A 16,205-nucleotide genomic window follows, 5' to 3' on the forward strand; every position below is an offset into this window, starting at 1 on the left:
TTCTTGTTTATTTCCAAACATTCATTATCAAAAATCATAAAAAAATTAAAGATTCTACGAAAATGTATGATCAATTGCTCCACTTTCCCATGATTGATTATCATTCATTCAAAATATTAGAGAAATAAATTCTAGATTCTAGAAGAATCCGCGTCAGAAATTATTGTCTACAATTTTAAAAAAATTTTCATTAAATCCATGAAAATGATCTTGACTCCTTCGACGTTTTGTTTTCCAAAAAATGGACAAAAAATTGTCCATTCTAGGAGAATGCATGTTAAAATTGATTGGCTCCAGAGTTTTAAAAAATTTGGACATTAAATTCGTCAAAATTTCCTCATAAAATCATTAAAAAAATTAAGAAATTTTCAAATTGATATCATTCATTAGACACGATCAATTACTATACCAGTGATTCCACACGTATCTCTTAAATCATCTGGTAAGGAATGTATCCCATTACATATGTGCCTATTATGAGCTAGAGTAATGAGACCACTTGACACAATCGGATTAGAGATAAAATAATGACCTCCGCATTGCGATGAACACATGCAGTGGAAAGGCCGTAGCAGTGGTCAGACATCGGGATTCTAGTTTCTTGTGTGTTCATGGTGAGAACACTCACTAAGAAAAACAACATGTCTACACAGAGTGCAACTCAGCACACACGTTCGCTGTGCATTATTAATGGCTCGACTCTCTTTGGCGAACGTAATTTATGCATTGTGTCTCGAGGAAGTTTTTTGTTATGCAGGAAGTTGTAAATAGATTAGGTTGCATCATGAGTCCGTCATACATAAAGGGGGTGGAGACAGTTTGATTGTCTAAACAGGAACTGTTTCATAATAATTAAAATTTGAAATAAAATAATTTTTGAGTATTCAAGATTTTGACTATTCGCGAGTTTTCAATAAATATCTCGCAATCAAAAGCAAACAGCGAAATTTTTATTACCACCATTTTTGTAGAGCGAATTAAAGTAGCTCTACCCTTACGGTAAATTCAAAGATGATTGAAAACTTCAAAAAACTTCCGGAAATCTCGATTAGATTCGGTATCCTAATTTTATTCTCAATTTAATTATCGTTTTGGTTTATCTGAAGGAAATGGTTAAAAATCAGGATTTCACGTATGGAAAAATCGTATAAAAATTTTCTAGAATTAGAAAAAAATGGTATTTTACACAACAAGTGAGGTAAGTCGGACTTTACACGCGAGTGCGGCTGGCGAACGTAATTTATGCATTGTGTCTCGAGGAAGTTTTTTGTTATGCAGGAAGTTGTAAATAGATTAGGTTGCATCATGAGTCCGTCATACATAAAGGGGGTGGAGACAGTTTGATTGTCTAAACATAAGAATTGTTTCATAATAATTAAAATTTGAAATAAAATAATTTTTGAGTATTCAAGATTTTGACTATTCGCGAGTTTTCAATAAATATCTCGCAATCAAAAGCAAACAGCGAAATTTTTATTACCACCATTTTTGTAGAGCGAATTAAAGTACCTCTACCCTTACGGTAAATTCAAAGATGATTGAAAACTTCAAAAAACTTCCGGAAATCTCGATTAGATTCGGTATCCTAATTTTATTCTCAATTTAATTATCGTTTTGGTTTATCTGAAGGAAATGGTTAAAAATCAGGATTTCACGTATGGAAGAATCGTATAGAAATTTTCTAGAATTAGAATAAAAAACATTTACCGACTCTGGCTAAACATTCACAAGAGCAACAAAAAAGTTTATTACAAAAATTTTGTTATCTCTCTTAACTCGGAGAGATTCCTCCAAAACTCAGCTGAGGCCTAGATCGACTTGACGACGAAATTATTTCATCACACAATTTCGTATATTTTCTCCAAAAACTCCTCTCTTTAAAAATATTCACATTACCAAAAACAGAAATCACGAATGAATTTAAAAAAATGAATTTTGTGGTGTTGACTTGATAAATTTATTATCAACATTATCGCCAGAATAATGATATGTTCATTATTATTTGTTTCAGACATTCTGCGTAGTGTCAAAAAGATTTCGAAAGAACTACATCCACAGATTTACCGCCACAAACAGTTGGTTCATATTTTCACCTTGGAATCCTGTTCGACGGTGCTGCATCTTCCTGAGTACAAATCAATTCTTTGATTACATGGTCATGATGACCATTGCGCTAAACTGTGTCTTCCTCGGCATGACCGAGCCCATAGAAGAAGCCGAGTAAGTAGCCCACTTTGATTAAACAGAATTCAATCCAATTTGTCGCATTTCTTTGATCAATTTTGCGATGGGTGACAATTAGCCGGACTCAGGGATGACAATTATTTTTTCTGTTCCATACACACATACATACATGCCTGTTAGAAATTCCTTGAAATTTCATTCACAGCGTCATCTGAATTTTCGATGTTGTGAGCTTGAATTCGATTCCAAATGAAAGCGTTCACTAAATTTCTCATTCATCTTGAAAATTCAGAAAATTTGGATTTTTCATGTTAAATAATCATGGATTTTTCAATGAAAGCTTGAATTTCACCAAGTGGGGTTCAAACGTATCCACAAATTTTATCTATTTCGTGCAATAGTAATAGCAATAATAATAGTAATAATATGTGGGGTGCCCATATATGGGGAGGAATTATACGTATGTGGCCTCTTATGGTAACGTATGTATAGAGCTATCGGAAAAACCCTCCCGGTCACACCCACTCGGTCACACCGGGAGGGGGGAGCGAGCGAAGTGAGCGGGGGGCGGCGAAGCCCCCCCGGGGTTGGCGAGCGGAGCGACCAGGGGGCGTAGCCCCCTAGTAATAGTAATAATCAACTGTCGATATTTTGGCGACCGACGCTAATGATCCCTCAAAATTGTAATTTATGTTATATAAAAAGGAGATGTCACACGTTTATTCCTCAACGTCTGAAAGAGAAATCACATACATGATGATGATACTGATTTTGTTGATAATGTTGATGATATTGATCACTGATGGTGATGTTGGTGTTAGTGATTTCCACGGAAGTATGGATGAAAACGAATGAATGAATGGAAGTATTAATTCTCAATTGCAATTTCATAGATTTAGAAGAATTCCTCCTTAGTAATACTATAGAAATTCGTAGACGTGAAAAAACATATTGATTCCAATCTACTCAAATATTAACGCGATGAATCATAAAATCTATCGAATTTCCAGGCGCACGGAGCGCGCCTTCGATCTCGTTTAAAAAAAACTGGAGAATTTTTTAGAAAAATCAAATCTTTTCTAGAAAAATCCATAATTTTCTAGAATTTCGATAGATGGCGCCACTGCGGATAAGGAACTATAACGACTTTTTCCCTAAATGCCCCCCCAGCCCAAAACATGGACGTATCCACGTCAAAAATTGAAAATTTCGGATTTAACGAATACAATTCTTCCATTCGGAAGCAAAAACGTAACCCGCATGCAAAGCGTTCCCAAAATGTCTAATTTCCCCCAACCAATTAAGACAATTTTCCCTCTCATAAAGGCAAACGCACGAATTCTCTAAAATTACGCTAATCCGGCGAGTTGGCATCCCGAGCACATACGAACACTCTGGGGATTTGCTCTGTGCTCCCCCGAGCTCATCGGATACTCCTCTGATAATATTCCTGCGTCTGGCGAGTGAGCAAAGGACACAGTTGGAAATAGCCCTGAGGGTGACGACGGCTTAACCGGAGAGAGATCCAGATGAAACTAAAGCTTTCGAATTTCCCTCAGGCCATCTCCAGCCAGATCCACAGTGGCATGCAGCACTGAAGGCACATTCACCGTCTACTCACATCATCAATTATTCGTACGACTTGGCAGTATATCGGTCAATTTTTTAATCTTTCGTTTTTTCTCGTTTCCAATCGGTTTTCAATTTTGTTATTTGGCTTCACAGGTCCGTCGTAAAGGCGAGAATATTCTACCTTAACAGTTTTCTTTATAACGTAAGAATGGAAAATAAAAATGTCAGAATGAGAAGTTTTAAAATTAATCAGATGAAAAATATAATTACAAAAAAATGTTGTTTGATGATTTTTTCACAGCATTTTCAATCATCAATAAACATTAACAAAATCACGAATATTCAGCTTTAAAATTTCATTTTACGCACAATCATGAGCAATCATTGAGATAATTTCCGAAGTATTTCCTATTTTCATATTTGAAGAGATAAAAATTCTTATCTATTTTAATTCCATCCCTCTTCCGTAGCTGTAAATTCATCAGTAACGAATGGTTGATGGGTTAATCAGGCGTTTTGTCTCTTCTTCAATCGGTTTTCGATTTTGTTATTTGGCTTCACAGATCCGTCGTAAAAGTGGGAATATTCTACCTCAACAGTTTCCTTTATATCGTAAGAATAGAAAATGAAAATTTTCAGCATTAGAAGTTTTAAAATAAACCGGATGAAAAACAAAATTACAAAAAATGTTGTTTGATGATTTTTTTACACCATTTTCAATCATCAAATTTATCAATTAAATTGCGTGAAAAAAATTTGAACAAAATCACGAATATTCAGCGTTAAAACTTCATTTTACGCACAAGTGAAGAAATATGTTTTTAATGATTTCTTTCCCTTGCTAATTATTAATTTAATCATGAACAATCATTGAGATAATTTCCGAAGTATTTCCTATTTTCATATTTGAAGAGATAAAAATTCTTATCTATTTTAATTCCATCCCTCTTCCGTAGCTGTAAATTCATCAGTAACGAATGGTTGATGGGTTAATCAGGCGTTTTGTCTCTTCTTCAATCGGTTTTCGATTTTGTTATTTGGCTTCACAGATCCGTCATAAAAGTGGGAATATTCTACCTCAACAGTTTCCTTTATATCGTAAGAATAGAAAATGAAAATTTTCAGCATTAGAAGTTTTAAAATAAACCGGATGAAAAACAAAATTACAAAAAATGTTGTTTGATGATTTTTTTACACCATTTTCAATCATCAAATTTATCAATTAAATTGCGTGAAAAAAATTTCAACAAAATCACGACTATTCAGCGTTAAAATTTCATTTTACGCACAAGTGAAGAAATATGTTTTTAATGATTTCTTTCCCTTGCTAATTATTAATTTAATCATGAACAATCATTGAGATAATTTCCGAAGTATTTTCTGTTTTCATATTTGAAGAGATAAAAATTCTCAACTATTTGTATTCGATCCCTCTTCCCAATTACTTCTCTATTTTTTCCGACGTTATCTAAACCTGTAAATTCGTCAGTAACGAATGGTCGATGGGTTTCCTACAATATTCCCACATGTAACTGACGGATGTGCATGTATTTTCGGCACATCCGCCCGTTGCAAAACCATCGAATTCACCAGTCTACCGGAATGCTGAATATTTCACGGTTAACGTCTTTGAGCCTTCGAATCTGTGGTGAATTTTTTTTTATTTGCTCCCAGTGGTTTTACCTTTATCTTTCATTGTAACCAAATGGCAGAACCTCGGTCTGGAGAGAGGATTCAATATTCATCGGACGCCAGGGACGTAAGCGAATCGGAATTGTGGGGAAGTATGTGTGGGAAAGTTGAAATGGTGGACTGGCACCTCTCGAGTTTTCAATTAAATTTGGTCGGGAGGGGGGGGATTCACGGGGCGAATTGGTTGAGCGAAGCGTTTGAGTAATTGTTGATTTGCGAGCTTTTGGCGTGGTACCGCGAAGAGGACTCGAAAAGTTTAATTATATTTTCTACATTATTTTGAAATTTTGATATTCTTTCATTCTACCTCCAATTATAAATTAAATTGATGTGGCATTGAATGAACAAATTTTTCACTAGACAAGAAGACACTTGTGATAAAATTTAATAGAGAATCCTAGCGAATTCATTAGACAATTCTATTGGATTGATTTCTACTGAATATTTCATTAGTTTGGCCGATTCCGTTGAAATGTTCAAAGGAAAATATTTTGTAGAAGTCAACAGAATTCGACTCTTCAGTACAAATTATTCTATCGAGATATTTTTTATACAATTTCCTCAGCTCAAATTTTCGAAGTTCTTTTGTTTGATTTTATTGATGAAAAGAAAAAAGTAGAATGAAAAAAACTTGAAAAGTTTCTCAATGGAATGAGTTGTATAAAAAAATTCTGAATTACTTAATTTATTGTATTCTAAGAAGTTGTGGAGTTTGTCTATCTTTATACGTTGTAGATGAAGACTGTTAGCAATTAGATGAAAATAGTTAGATGAACACTGTTAGCAATTTTTTGAAATTTCGTGGAGGATATTATTATATAATAAATCTCATGAGAGTGACATTGAATCGGATTCAGAGAAAATACGGTTATGAATATTCAGAAATAAAATGACATGAATTTTCAATTTTTCTCTGAATTTTTCTGATTTTTCAGAATTTTCCCAGAATAAGTGAACTGAAAAATCAAGTATTTTATTGATTTCCAGATCATTTGAACAGAAAATCAATGGAATATTTGATTTCTCAATGACAAGATTTCCTGGAATTTCAGTGGAACTTGTACACGACAAAAATTCCCGGACTTTTCTGGTAATTCACCATGTTTTTCTATGAAAATTTTTTCGGACGTCACCTCATCCTCTATTCCTCTCAAATAATTATCAAAAATTAAAAAACTCCTCCACATCGCTCAAAACAAATTACCGTCAACTCCCTCACTCTTCCCTGGCGCTTTCATATTTCCCCCAATTTCACAAAAAGTAGACGAAATCCCGCTAATAGATATGAGAGCAACTCCCTCAAAATGTCTCATCATCTCCATCATCATTATCTCCTTGATTAATATCCCGCCTCCGCTCCCACCACGAAACTTATCAGGTAATTTATTCAAACAGGATAAGAAATTCAACACATGCAAAAGAGAGTCCGATGTGTACGTGATCGTTGATATTTTATACTAGAAGTTGGCTTCCGTCTTTTTGGAGGGCGATACCAGAATTAGGGTTTTATATCTCAGGTAATTCTACGTTCCGATCGTATCATCGTGTCACCCAAGAAACATGAATGCTCACTTGGGATGGCAGAAGCACGCAAGCCTACCAAAAATCCCTGGTGACATACAATGCTGCTTGTCGCTGCTTTTCGTCTACCCCAACTCATGGAAAATAATTCACTAACTTTTCACTGAGAAAAATAATTATTTTTGCCAAGTCTTCATTTACTTGAGGGAAGCATTTATTTTTTTCAAAATCGTATTTCTCCAGTTGAGTCATTGCCAGGCGAGCCCGATTAGGTTTCAATTATGACAATCCCGTCGCTTTAGAGAATTCTATAATTAATGAAAAAAAGAAGGGAATTTATATAGCGTTCCACATCTTTGTGACGTCATAAGAAATGATTGGATGGGATTTGGATGCGAGGGAATGGAAATTTCGTGAAATTATTTCTTATTTGATTCAAACAGTTATTGTTGCCTCCATCAACAGCACATGAGAATAGAAAAACTCAATAACTTATGAGAATGCAATAAATTAAGTCTTTTAGAATTTATTTCTGGAAATCCATGGGAACTAATAAATATTTCTCAAGTCGATTTTGAGTATTGGCCATTTTTCAATAAATATCTCGAAATCGAAGAGAGATAGCGGAATTTTCACAATAACCTTTTTTGTAGCGCTTAATTCCCTCTACAAAAAAGCTTGTAACAAAAATTTTGCTATTTGCCTTAGATTTTGAGATATTTCTTGAAAACTGACCAGTAGTCAAAATCGACTTGACCCAATGAAAATATTATATCAAATAGAATTATACCAATTGAATTCCTCTTTTGCTTTCTTTACAGATATATCTTCCTAGCAATTTACACAGCAGAGATGGTGATAAAGTCTATAGCGAAAGGCTTTATACTGAACAAGTACACATACCTTCGAAATCCATGGAATTGGCTGGATTTTGTCGTGATAACGAGCGGTTACGCGACCATTGGAATGGAGGTCGGCAATCTGGCTGGTTTGAGAACATTCAGGGTACTCAGGGCGCTCAAGACCGTCTCCATTATGCCGGGTGAGTTTTCGAAAATCTTTCCGCAAACAGAAACATTCTCTTCTGATTAAAATGTGGTAGCACGGAAATTTTCTATACGGGTTGTATATAGAATTTCTATAGGATTTTTGTATATGATATTCGGATATTTCTATAGAGGAGGTTGGGGTAAAACGGACATTTTGTACTTTTTTTAAAATGTTAATGAGGGGTTGAAATGTTGATAAAATTTAATAATTTACAATTCTTTCCCTTTGTGACGAGCCTAAACTGAGCTCAATTGATCAATTTGTTTCTGAGTTATGAATAATTTTAAAAAAGTCTAAAGTGTCCGTTTTAGTCCACCCTCCCCTACGGATATTTTTTATACAAATTATTTCTATACGATTCCTATAGGTTTGATCCTACACGACCCACTGCCACATGTATAGAAACATTTCGTATGGAGTTGCGCCATTTCTCTACGTTTTTCTCTAGAGCGTTTCCACATCTTTCGTATGAAAACAAAAATTTATGTAAAAATTTATGAATAGAAATAATTCGTATAGAAAATATTCGTAGGGTGAACCAACCAGTGTTCGAACCAGACCAGTAATCGAATTAATTGGTACTTTTTCTGTAAAATAAATTAGTAGAAGGTAGAGATGCCTCGCATTATACATGAAAATAGTATATTTCGTAACGAGTGCAAAAAAGTGTTTTTTGGCGAGTGGGAGGTTTATATCACGAGCCGAAGGCGAGTGAAAAACACGAGCTAAAAAACATTTTTTCACGAGTTACGAACAATATTTTTCAGCACAATGTGGCGGAAATTGGACTTTTAGGCACGCGGAGCGTGCCAAAAAATTCACTTTTCGTCACAGCGTGATGAAAATAAAATTATGACATTTCCAAATGATATTGTGATGATTGAAAATGTCTAAGTTACCTTATTACCAGCGGAAAAAACAGTTTTCGATGACACGCCGCCAATAGCATATTCCCATATTGGGTTTTCACACATTTTCAGCTTTTTGTTACAATTACAGCGCGCTGTAGCGCGCGTTCGGTCTCGTGTAAATAAAAAGCGTTTAAAAACACACAAAATGACACGAAATCAATGATTCCATGAAATCATGGAAATCTCCCTGAAACCAGGTGAAATCAGCAATCACTATGTAATCGGATTTTCAAATGAGTGGCCCCTCGACATTTACCTTATTGACAAGGATTTGAATGATCAAAAAAAGCTGTGAATTCTTTTATCACTCGAGTGATCATTTGCGTGAAAAAAAATATTGTTGATAGCAATGTGTGATCAACGTTACCTTAGGTGGAGAAAATGTTCGCTCCAAATGTCTTCCTCTGTTTATTCAAATTAACGACCATTCAATTAGCATAAACCCAATGGTAATTTGGTGGTTAATTCGATTTCTCAGTTGGATTAATTGGTGTTGGATATATACCCGGGAAATGGTTCACTATTTGACCGACAAATTGTAATCTATTACAGTACATTTAGGGGTAATTTTGAAGCACTCAGGAGGGGAGTAACCGTTCTATCTGCAAACGTGCGCGCGCCTGGCCGATCAATCCTCTTTCGTGCCTCTACCACACTCAAATCGAGACAAATTCTTATGCTGTATATAAATAAGATTCTTACGAGGGGGAGAATAAACTGCGATTACGCATGTACAGATCTGCCCCGAGGCAGAAGTGAATATCAAATTCGAAACCAATTTTCTTAATTCCTTCGGGGGCTCAAAAAAAATTGAAAAATGGTCCTTAAGCCTTGAAATTGTCCATTTTTTGCATGAAATCGTCTCACGTATTTCAAAAACTGAATATTCTTCATCTCAATGAATTTGTTAAAGTGACGAAATTTTTTTTTTCCATCTTTTAGTGATTTTTTTTTTTAGAAAAATTATGCATACCATTTCTTCAGGGCGTTATCGTAAGCACTCATATCATAAATTTCGTATACACCATTTGAAAAATGAACTGCAGAGAAGGACAGCTTGAAAACGACCCTGTGGATGAATAAAATTTTATGCTCATGCCGGGGAAGTAGGTCATACGTTTCATATCAATTCTAATGGGGTTGAGAGAGTAGTACTGGGTATGTTTAGAAAAATAGGCTCTAGGAGGCTGGAAAAGAGTGGAAGAGGTGAGTTATTTCACACGTCAGTTGTTCCTGAACTAGAGAAATAATCAGCAAGAATTATGCAGTGGCGAAATTTTTTTCAAAACATTTTTCGTTAACGTTTCTGATGATGATATTGTTCTGGAATCCTTTTAAATGAATAAATCAGTAGCGAAGTGGTAAAAGGAGATAACTCAATTTTGACTATTGATCAGTTTTCAATGAAACTTTTGCTTCGGAAAACTTCATATCAACTTCAGAAATCTAATATAATACTATTCACTACAATTGACGTACATTGAGCCCCATGGAGTAGGACATACGCGCGCAGCGCGCGCGGACTTATCTAGTTTAATTAAAAATAAATTGGGCAGTTTATTTAGTTGACAGTAATCACCTGTTCAATCCAAACAATAACAAAGACACACACATCTCTCGTTCCATTCATTTGTTACTCAACTCACACTTCTACAAGAGGGGAAGGGAATATTTCAGTAGTGAAGTGGTAAACGGAGATAAATCGACTTATCTCCCAGTTGAGTTTTTGAGGAATATTTCCGAATCTAAGGGAGATAGCGAAATTTTCGTAACTACATTTGTTGTAGCACTCAATCGGCTCCACAAAAAAGGTTGTAACAAAAATTTTGCTATCTCCCTTAGATTCCGAGATATTCACTAAAAACTGGCCAATAGTCAAAATCGACTTAAACCGTTTTACCACTTCGCTAATGATTCATATGGTCAAGGGTTGAGGCGTGATGTCAATTGAAGTTTATTTAATAAATTTGCATACAAATATATGAAAAAAACCCTTGAGCGATTGAAGAAAAATTAGGTGAGAGTGGGGCAAAATTAAACAGTTAAAAATCGATTGTCTGACGCAATTCAAGCAAAAAAAATCATTCATTATTTTCTTTTCATTTTTGTTTATTCACGTTTTTTTTTGTTATTGGGAGTACTGATGAGAATAATAATTTTCCACTCAGTAGAACGAGTTTTCCATTGATATTTCGAAAACTTGGGAGAGAGCATCTGTCGTCAGCCAGTGTTTTCGAGCGATAATATCTTCAGTTGTCTAGTGGCATCGGGAGGTATTTTGATATAATTAAAAAAGCTGAGAATTTAGGAAACTGATGCACCAATTTTCAGGAAACTTTGCGGTGCCGCTGCGGGTGATACTGAAATGTGGGGGAAGTTCACGGGTAGATTTAAGCATTAAAAGTTATAATGATGTGTCGTCACATATTACTCAGAGACAGACATAAAAGTTTGGTAATGTTTGGGAACTATTAGTGTCAGAGACAAAACACAGCTTCATGGTGGGAGAATGGTTCGTTGTAATTTAAAAGAGAATACTTTCAATTCGATTTAATCTGTTCACTCATTTTAGTTACACTGTTGGAGCAAAAAATAAAATTTCATGGACAGCTGAGTAGTAATTTTCAGGACGGTGACACTGAATGCGATTTAGGGAAAAGGAATCATGAAATTTCAGGTTTCACTGAAAATTCAGTAAAATTCCAGAATTTTGAGCAGCGTAAAGACGAGAATTCCTCAGTTTATTTGAATTTCCAATCTAATATGAATAGTCAGTGCCAAATTACATCGAATTTTCAGTAAAATCTGAAATCTCATGGTTTTTTTTCCCTCTGCATCGCATTCAGTGTCCCTGTACTGAAAATTCAAGAATATATTTACCGGGATTTTCTGTTTTTTTACTGTTTTATAGTGACGCAACTCATCTATTGGGTTATTTACACTGTCAGATATTTCTAGTCTAGTATCTTATATTGCCTTATTTTGCGCTAATAAGTTATCTAAATCTGAAGGTTACCGTCTTGTATGATTCTCATTTACATATTTGTGGTCAATTGCCTCTGCGAATTTTCTGATGTGAATTCGATTTAGGGGGAAAAAATCCTAAAACTTCAGATTTTACTGAAAATTCAATGAAATTCCAAATTTTTGAGCAGCAAGAAGACGAGGATTCCCTTACTGTTTTAAATTTTTTGTGAAAACATGAACAAGCAGTTCGGAAATTTTTTTATGAATATAATAAAGCTGAAAAAAGGAGAAAAACTCTTATGTTTTCAATCGCCATTTAATTACACAACTCTAAAATTGTCACAAACGAAATTATTACTAATATTTATTAACTTTACTATTATAATAAAAACTTCTCTCAATATTACCAGAATAATGATTATTTTCGATAAAATATTTTCCGTAGTCAAAAAATGAATGAAATACAAACAGGATTTTTTTCTCTTTCAAAAATAAATCTCCCCTTGACCAGCTGAAAAATGTTTACAAAAGATTTCTGAAATTCATGGGTTATTGTCTGTATTATGAAAGCTATTTACTTTAACATATTTTTTTATCGTTACCCCGATAAAATCGATTTTTTTTGACTGGAATAAAAAGGCCTTGACTCTCTTCCCCTCATTGTTCCCATATAAATCACTCCCATCTCCGATTTCAAGGAGAATGTGACAAAATCGGGGAAAAGCTCACTTCTCAACACTCCTGACGATATCTCGCTGCTCATAATTCATCTCGTATTTCTCAGCAATTTGATACGAAATTATGTGCATTTCATGACAACACAATTCCCTCAATTTTGAGGATTTATTGTAAACAATACAAACAGGTGATTTTAATGGACACTTTCGTAATTACAGTAACAAAAGACTGAAATAATTTCATTTACAATACCAGGCCGGAGAATGTGCTGTGAAATATCGCGATTAAATGAGTTTACGAGAAACAGTTGAACGGAATGAGTCGGAAGCATAAAGCACAGATTAACGCGTGACAACTAATTAATTTTCTCATTTTCTTGTGTTTATGGGATATTTCGTGAAACGCTTGATGCTTGTGTTCTTTCTAAAGCTCTCGTTGAATAAGAGCCCTTTTTTGTCGTGATTTTCATGTCGAGTAGATAATTATTCCTGATTAGTGAACAACTTAAAGTGACATAAAAAGTTGCGGAATAATATCATTAGTTGAAAATTGGTGAACTCTGTTGACTTGAAGATATCTAAGTGCTTTGGCCATTTTTTTGGTTGAAATACTTTCCGAATTTTGTAATTTAACATCCGAGCTCTTCTTCAAGCCTCATTTAATTCCATTATTCCAACTGTTTTCGAACAGTAAATTGCTCTTAAATCAATAGAGGATGTCCTGTTCTAGACTATTAGAAATAAATTAAAATTCCATTTGCAGAGCAGTAATGATTTTTAGGAGAACATTAACCCTAAATTGGTCACCATGCGGGGGAATGAATCACTTTAATCAAAACATGAATTTTTACCTGAATTGTTCCGATTTCTATCACTTTTCAAGAAATTATTGAACTGAAAATTGCACTTTCCATTGATTTTTCTCAAATTGTGGATTCTCAATCACGAAATTCCTTGAAGTTCATGTGGGACTGTGACTTTACAAAAATTTCCGATGAAAATGTTTGGCGTAGTGTCATGTTTTGTATATCAAAAACTTTATTTCCCTGTACAGCTCTAAAATTCAAGGGCAATCGTTATATTTTAAAGAAAAAAATTAGTAGGATATCCCTAACACTTTCTGATATTGATTTTTTCTTTAATATCCTTAATTTTGTGGAGTGCACAAGGTTACTGGAACGCGATCTTATCTCATTGATATCAGATGGGGGAGTTATGAAATTTTGTCACGAGTTTGGGGGGTTCAATGGCACAGTTTATCCGGAACTCTTCCTATCTTGATCAGTTCGCTATTTTTGGGCGACCGAGTTCATTCGAAAAATCATTCTTCATTTTTGAAATTAGATCCTAGATTTCATTCAACTGTATCTGAAATGATCGTCTTAATGAGTATCGCACGTTGTGATACTGACATTCATCGAGCTTAATTACAATTTCTTGGGTAGGGAAAGAATAATAATTCATTGTGTTATCGTGATTTATAGCGCTGAAAATTTTGACGGCTTTCCGGTACACGTCTTGGGAATTTTTCTCAGGTGACAGGTCCACTGATATTTCAAGGCAGTTCGTCATCAAATTAATAGAAATGAGAATAATTCACGGTCGCATGTTCTTGAATTTTCAATTGAGGATATCAAAGTACTTCGTTCATGGTGGCAATTTTTTTTCAAGCCAGATTTCAGTCTTTATTTATTTATTAACTTCCCGACCCGAAGGGAGGAAGTTATTGTAATGACCCCGAAAATCGAAAGTGGAAATTTAATGATATCTCCACGTTTCATTTTTTTATTGGTTCGGATAGACCCAACAGCCAAATGGCCAATGGCAGGGTCACTACATAACATATATCCTCCTAGTTACTAAAGATGAAAGAAACGTGAAGTTGATTTACGTCGAAATATCTCGAAACTGCCTGACCTCTAATCCTCAATTTTGATTGGTCAATGAGTCACGTGAAGTAGTGCTGAATAAAATCCCCGGGATTTTCAAATTCTTCAAATTCCAAAAAAAATTTCTGCGTCCCACTTTTCATTTTTTCATGTGTGAAGTTTGTCATTGTATCAAAACATATCTAAATTTTCTGATTGTTGATCATGAGAAAAAAACAGTATTTCTAATTTTTTTAACTCGCAAAGTATTCTGCACTTCCCAAATTTTAATTTTTTCATATTTATCAGACGCAAAAATGATCAATTCTTGCTTCTCAGATTTTCATACATAAATTCTAAACTCTACAAAATTCATGAAAATTCTTCGGTTTCCCAAATAATTCGAGAAAAATCTTTGAAGATTTACGATTATCTAGAAAATTGTGAAATTTTCCGAAGAATTCAAGAACTACCGACGTCGGTGGCCGAAGCGGCTAGGTGCGAGCCTAGTGTTTTTCAACCGGAGGCTTTGGCGAGCGGGAGGTCGCTAATATAGTGACCGCCTGTACCGGCATGGGTTTTCTGTGGTTTCCCATGCTACTCCTATGTTCTATAGGAGTGCGAATGCGGTGCAGTGTAGAATCCACAGCCGCATGCATAGGGTTGGACAGGGCCGATTAGCCAATCAAAGGGCAGAAAGGGCCGGAATATAAAAAAAAAAAAAAAATTCAAGAACTTTTTTCAGTTTTCTAGGAAATCAATTTATAACCCTCCCCTCATTTTTCAACCATTACAGATTTCAATCAGATTATTTTAAAACGTAAAAAAAGGAATTAATCGAAGATTAAAAATTATTCATTGATGTTTCACTCTTCCTTCTCTTAATTCTCTTTAAGTCATTATTAATATTTATAAAACATCTATGAGTATATGAAGTTTAATAAATTCGATTTCTTCATTTTCACAACAAATAGATAAGCGCGCGCGCACAGATCTAGTATATATGAATCAAAAATAAAACATAGCTAACGAATTATGTGTCATTAACAGAGTGTTATGGCGAAAAAGAGTAACAAAACTTAGAGCTATACATTAGTGTCTGAAACATAATGCCTTGCACTTGATAGATATTTGTACACATTCGAAGCAATGACAGTTATATTATCCGTATAGACATCAATGTCGGTATCAGAACTAACTAGATCGTTAACAGCATTTGTCAGTCTATAAAGCGGCTAAGTCTTCTCGGTCTTCTCGACTAGTTTAGTAGCAAAGTGGTAAAACGGTTGAAGTCGACTCATCTCGCAGTTGAGTTTTTGAGAAATATTTCCGAATCTAAAGGAGATAGCGAAATTTTTGTAATTACATTTATTGTAGCTCTCAATCGGCTCTATAAAAAAGGTTATTACAAAAATTTTGCTATCTCCCTTACATTCCGAGATATTTATTAACAACTGGCCAATAGTCAAAATTGACTTGATAAAATCATTTTATTTTCACATTATTATTATCTGATTGTAAATCACAACAAAAATCTTCACCATAAAGACTATTCTGAAACCGACAATTGACAAAACCTTCACTTCCTTACTCCCCTCCAAATTTTCATCTAAAAAATTCACTCAAAAATCAAGCGACTAGCCCTCATTAAAATCACGTGTCCCCTCACTCTATAAAAACTCATTTCATCAGATTGCAGAACTTTTCGTTTCCCATACACCAAAAAAACGCTGCATTAATTTTCCTAATTACTCTTGCATGTT

General features: G+C 34.5%; 1 protein-coding gene across 1 annotated transcript in view; it reads left to right on the plus strand.

Moving 5' to 3' along the window:
- The first annotated feature begins 2,132 nt into the window (after positions 1 to 2,132).
- LOC107041793 (sodium channel protein 60E) overlaps positions 2,133 to 16,205 on the plus strand; it is a 61,242-nt gene continuing 47,169 nt past the window's right edge. Inside the window, exons 1-2 of the mRNA XM_015262541.1 lie at positions 2,133 to 2,220; positions 7,791 to 8,011. Of these exons, the coding sequence (XP_015118027.1) occupies positions 2,153 to 2,220; positions 7,791 to 8,011 (289 nt within the window). The 5' untranslated portion in view covers positions 2,133 to 2,152. The remainder of the gene's footprint in view (positions 2,221 to 7,790; positions 8,012 to 16,205) is intronic.

The sequence above is a fragment of the Diachasma alloeum genome, unplaced genomic scaffold, assembly GCF_001412515.2.
Source record: "Diachasma alloeum isolate Michigan unplaced genomic scaffold, Dall2.0 Dall_scaffold_00379, whole genome shotgun sequence".
In the NCBI taxonomy this organism is placed as follows: domain Eukaryota; kingdom Metazoa; phylum Arthropoda; class Insecta; order Hymenoptera; family Braconidae; genus Diachasma; species Diachasma alloeum.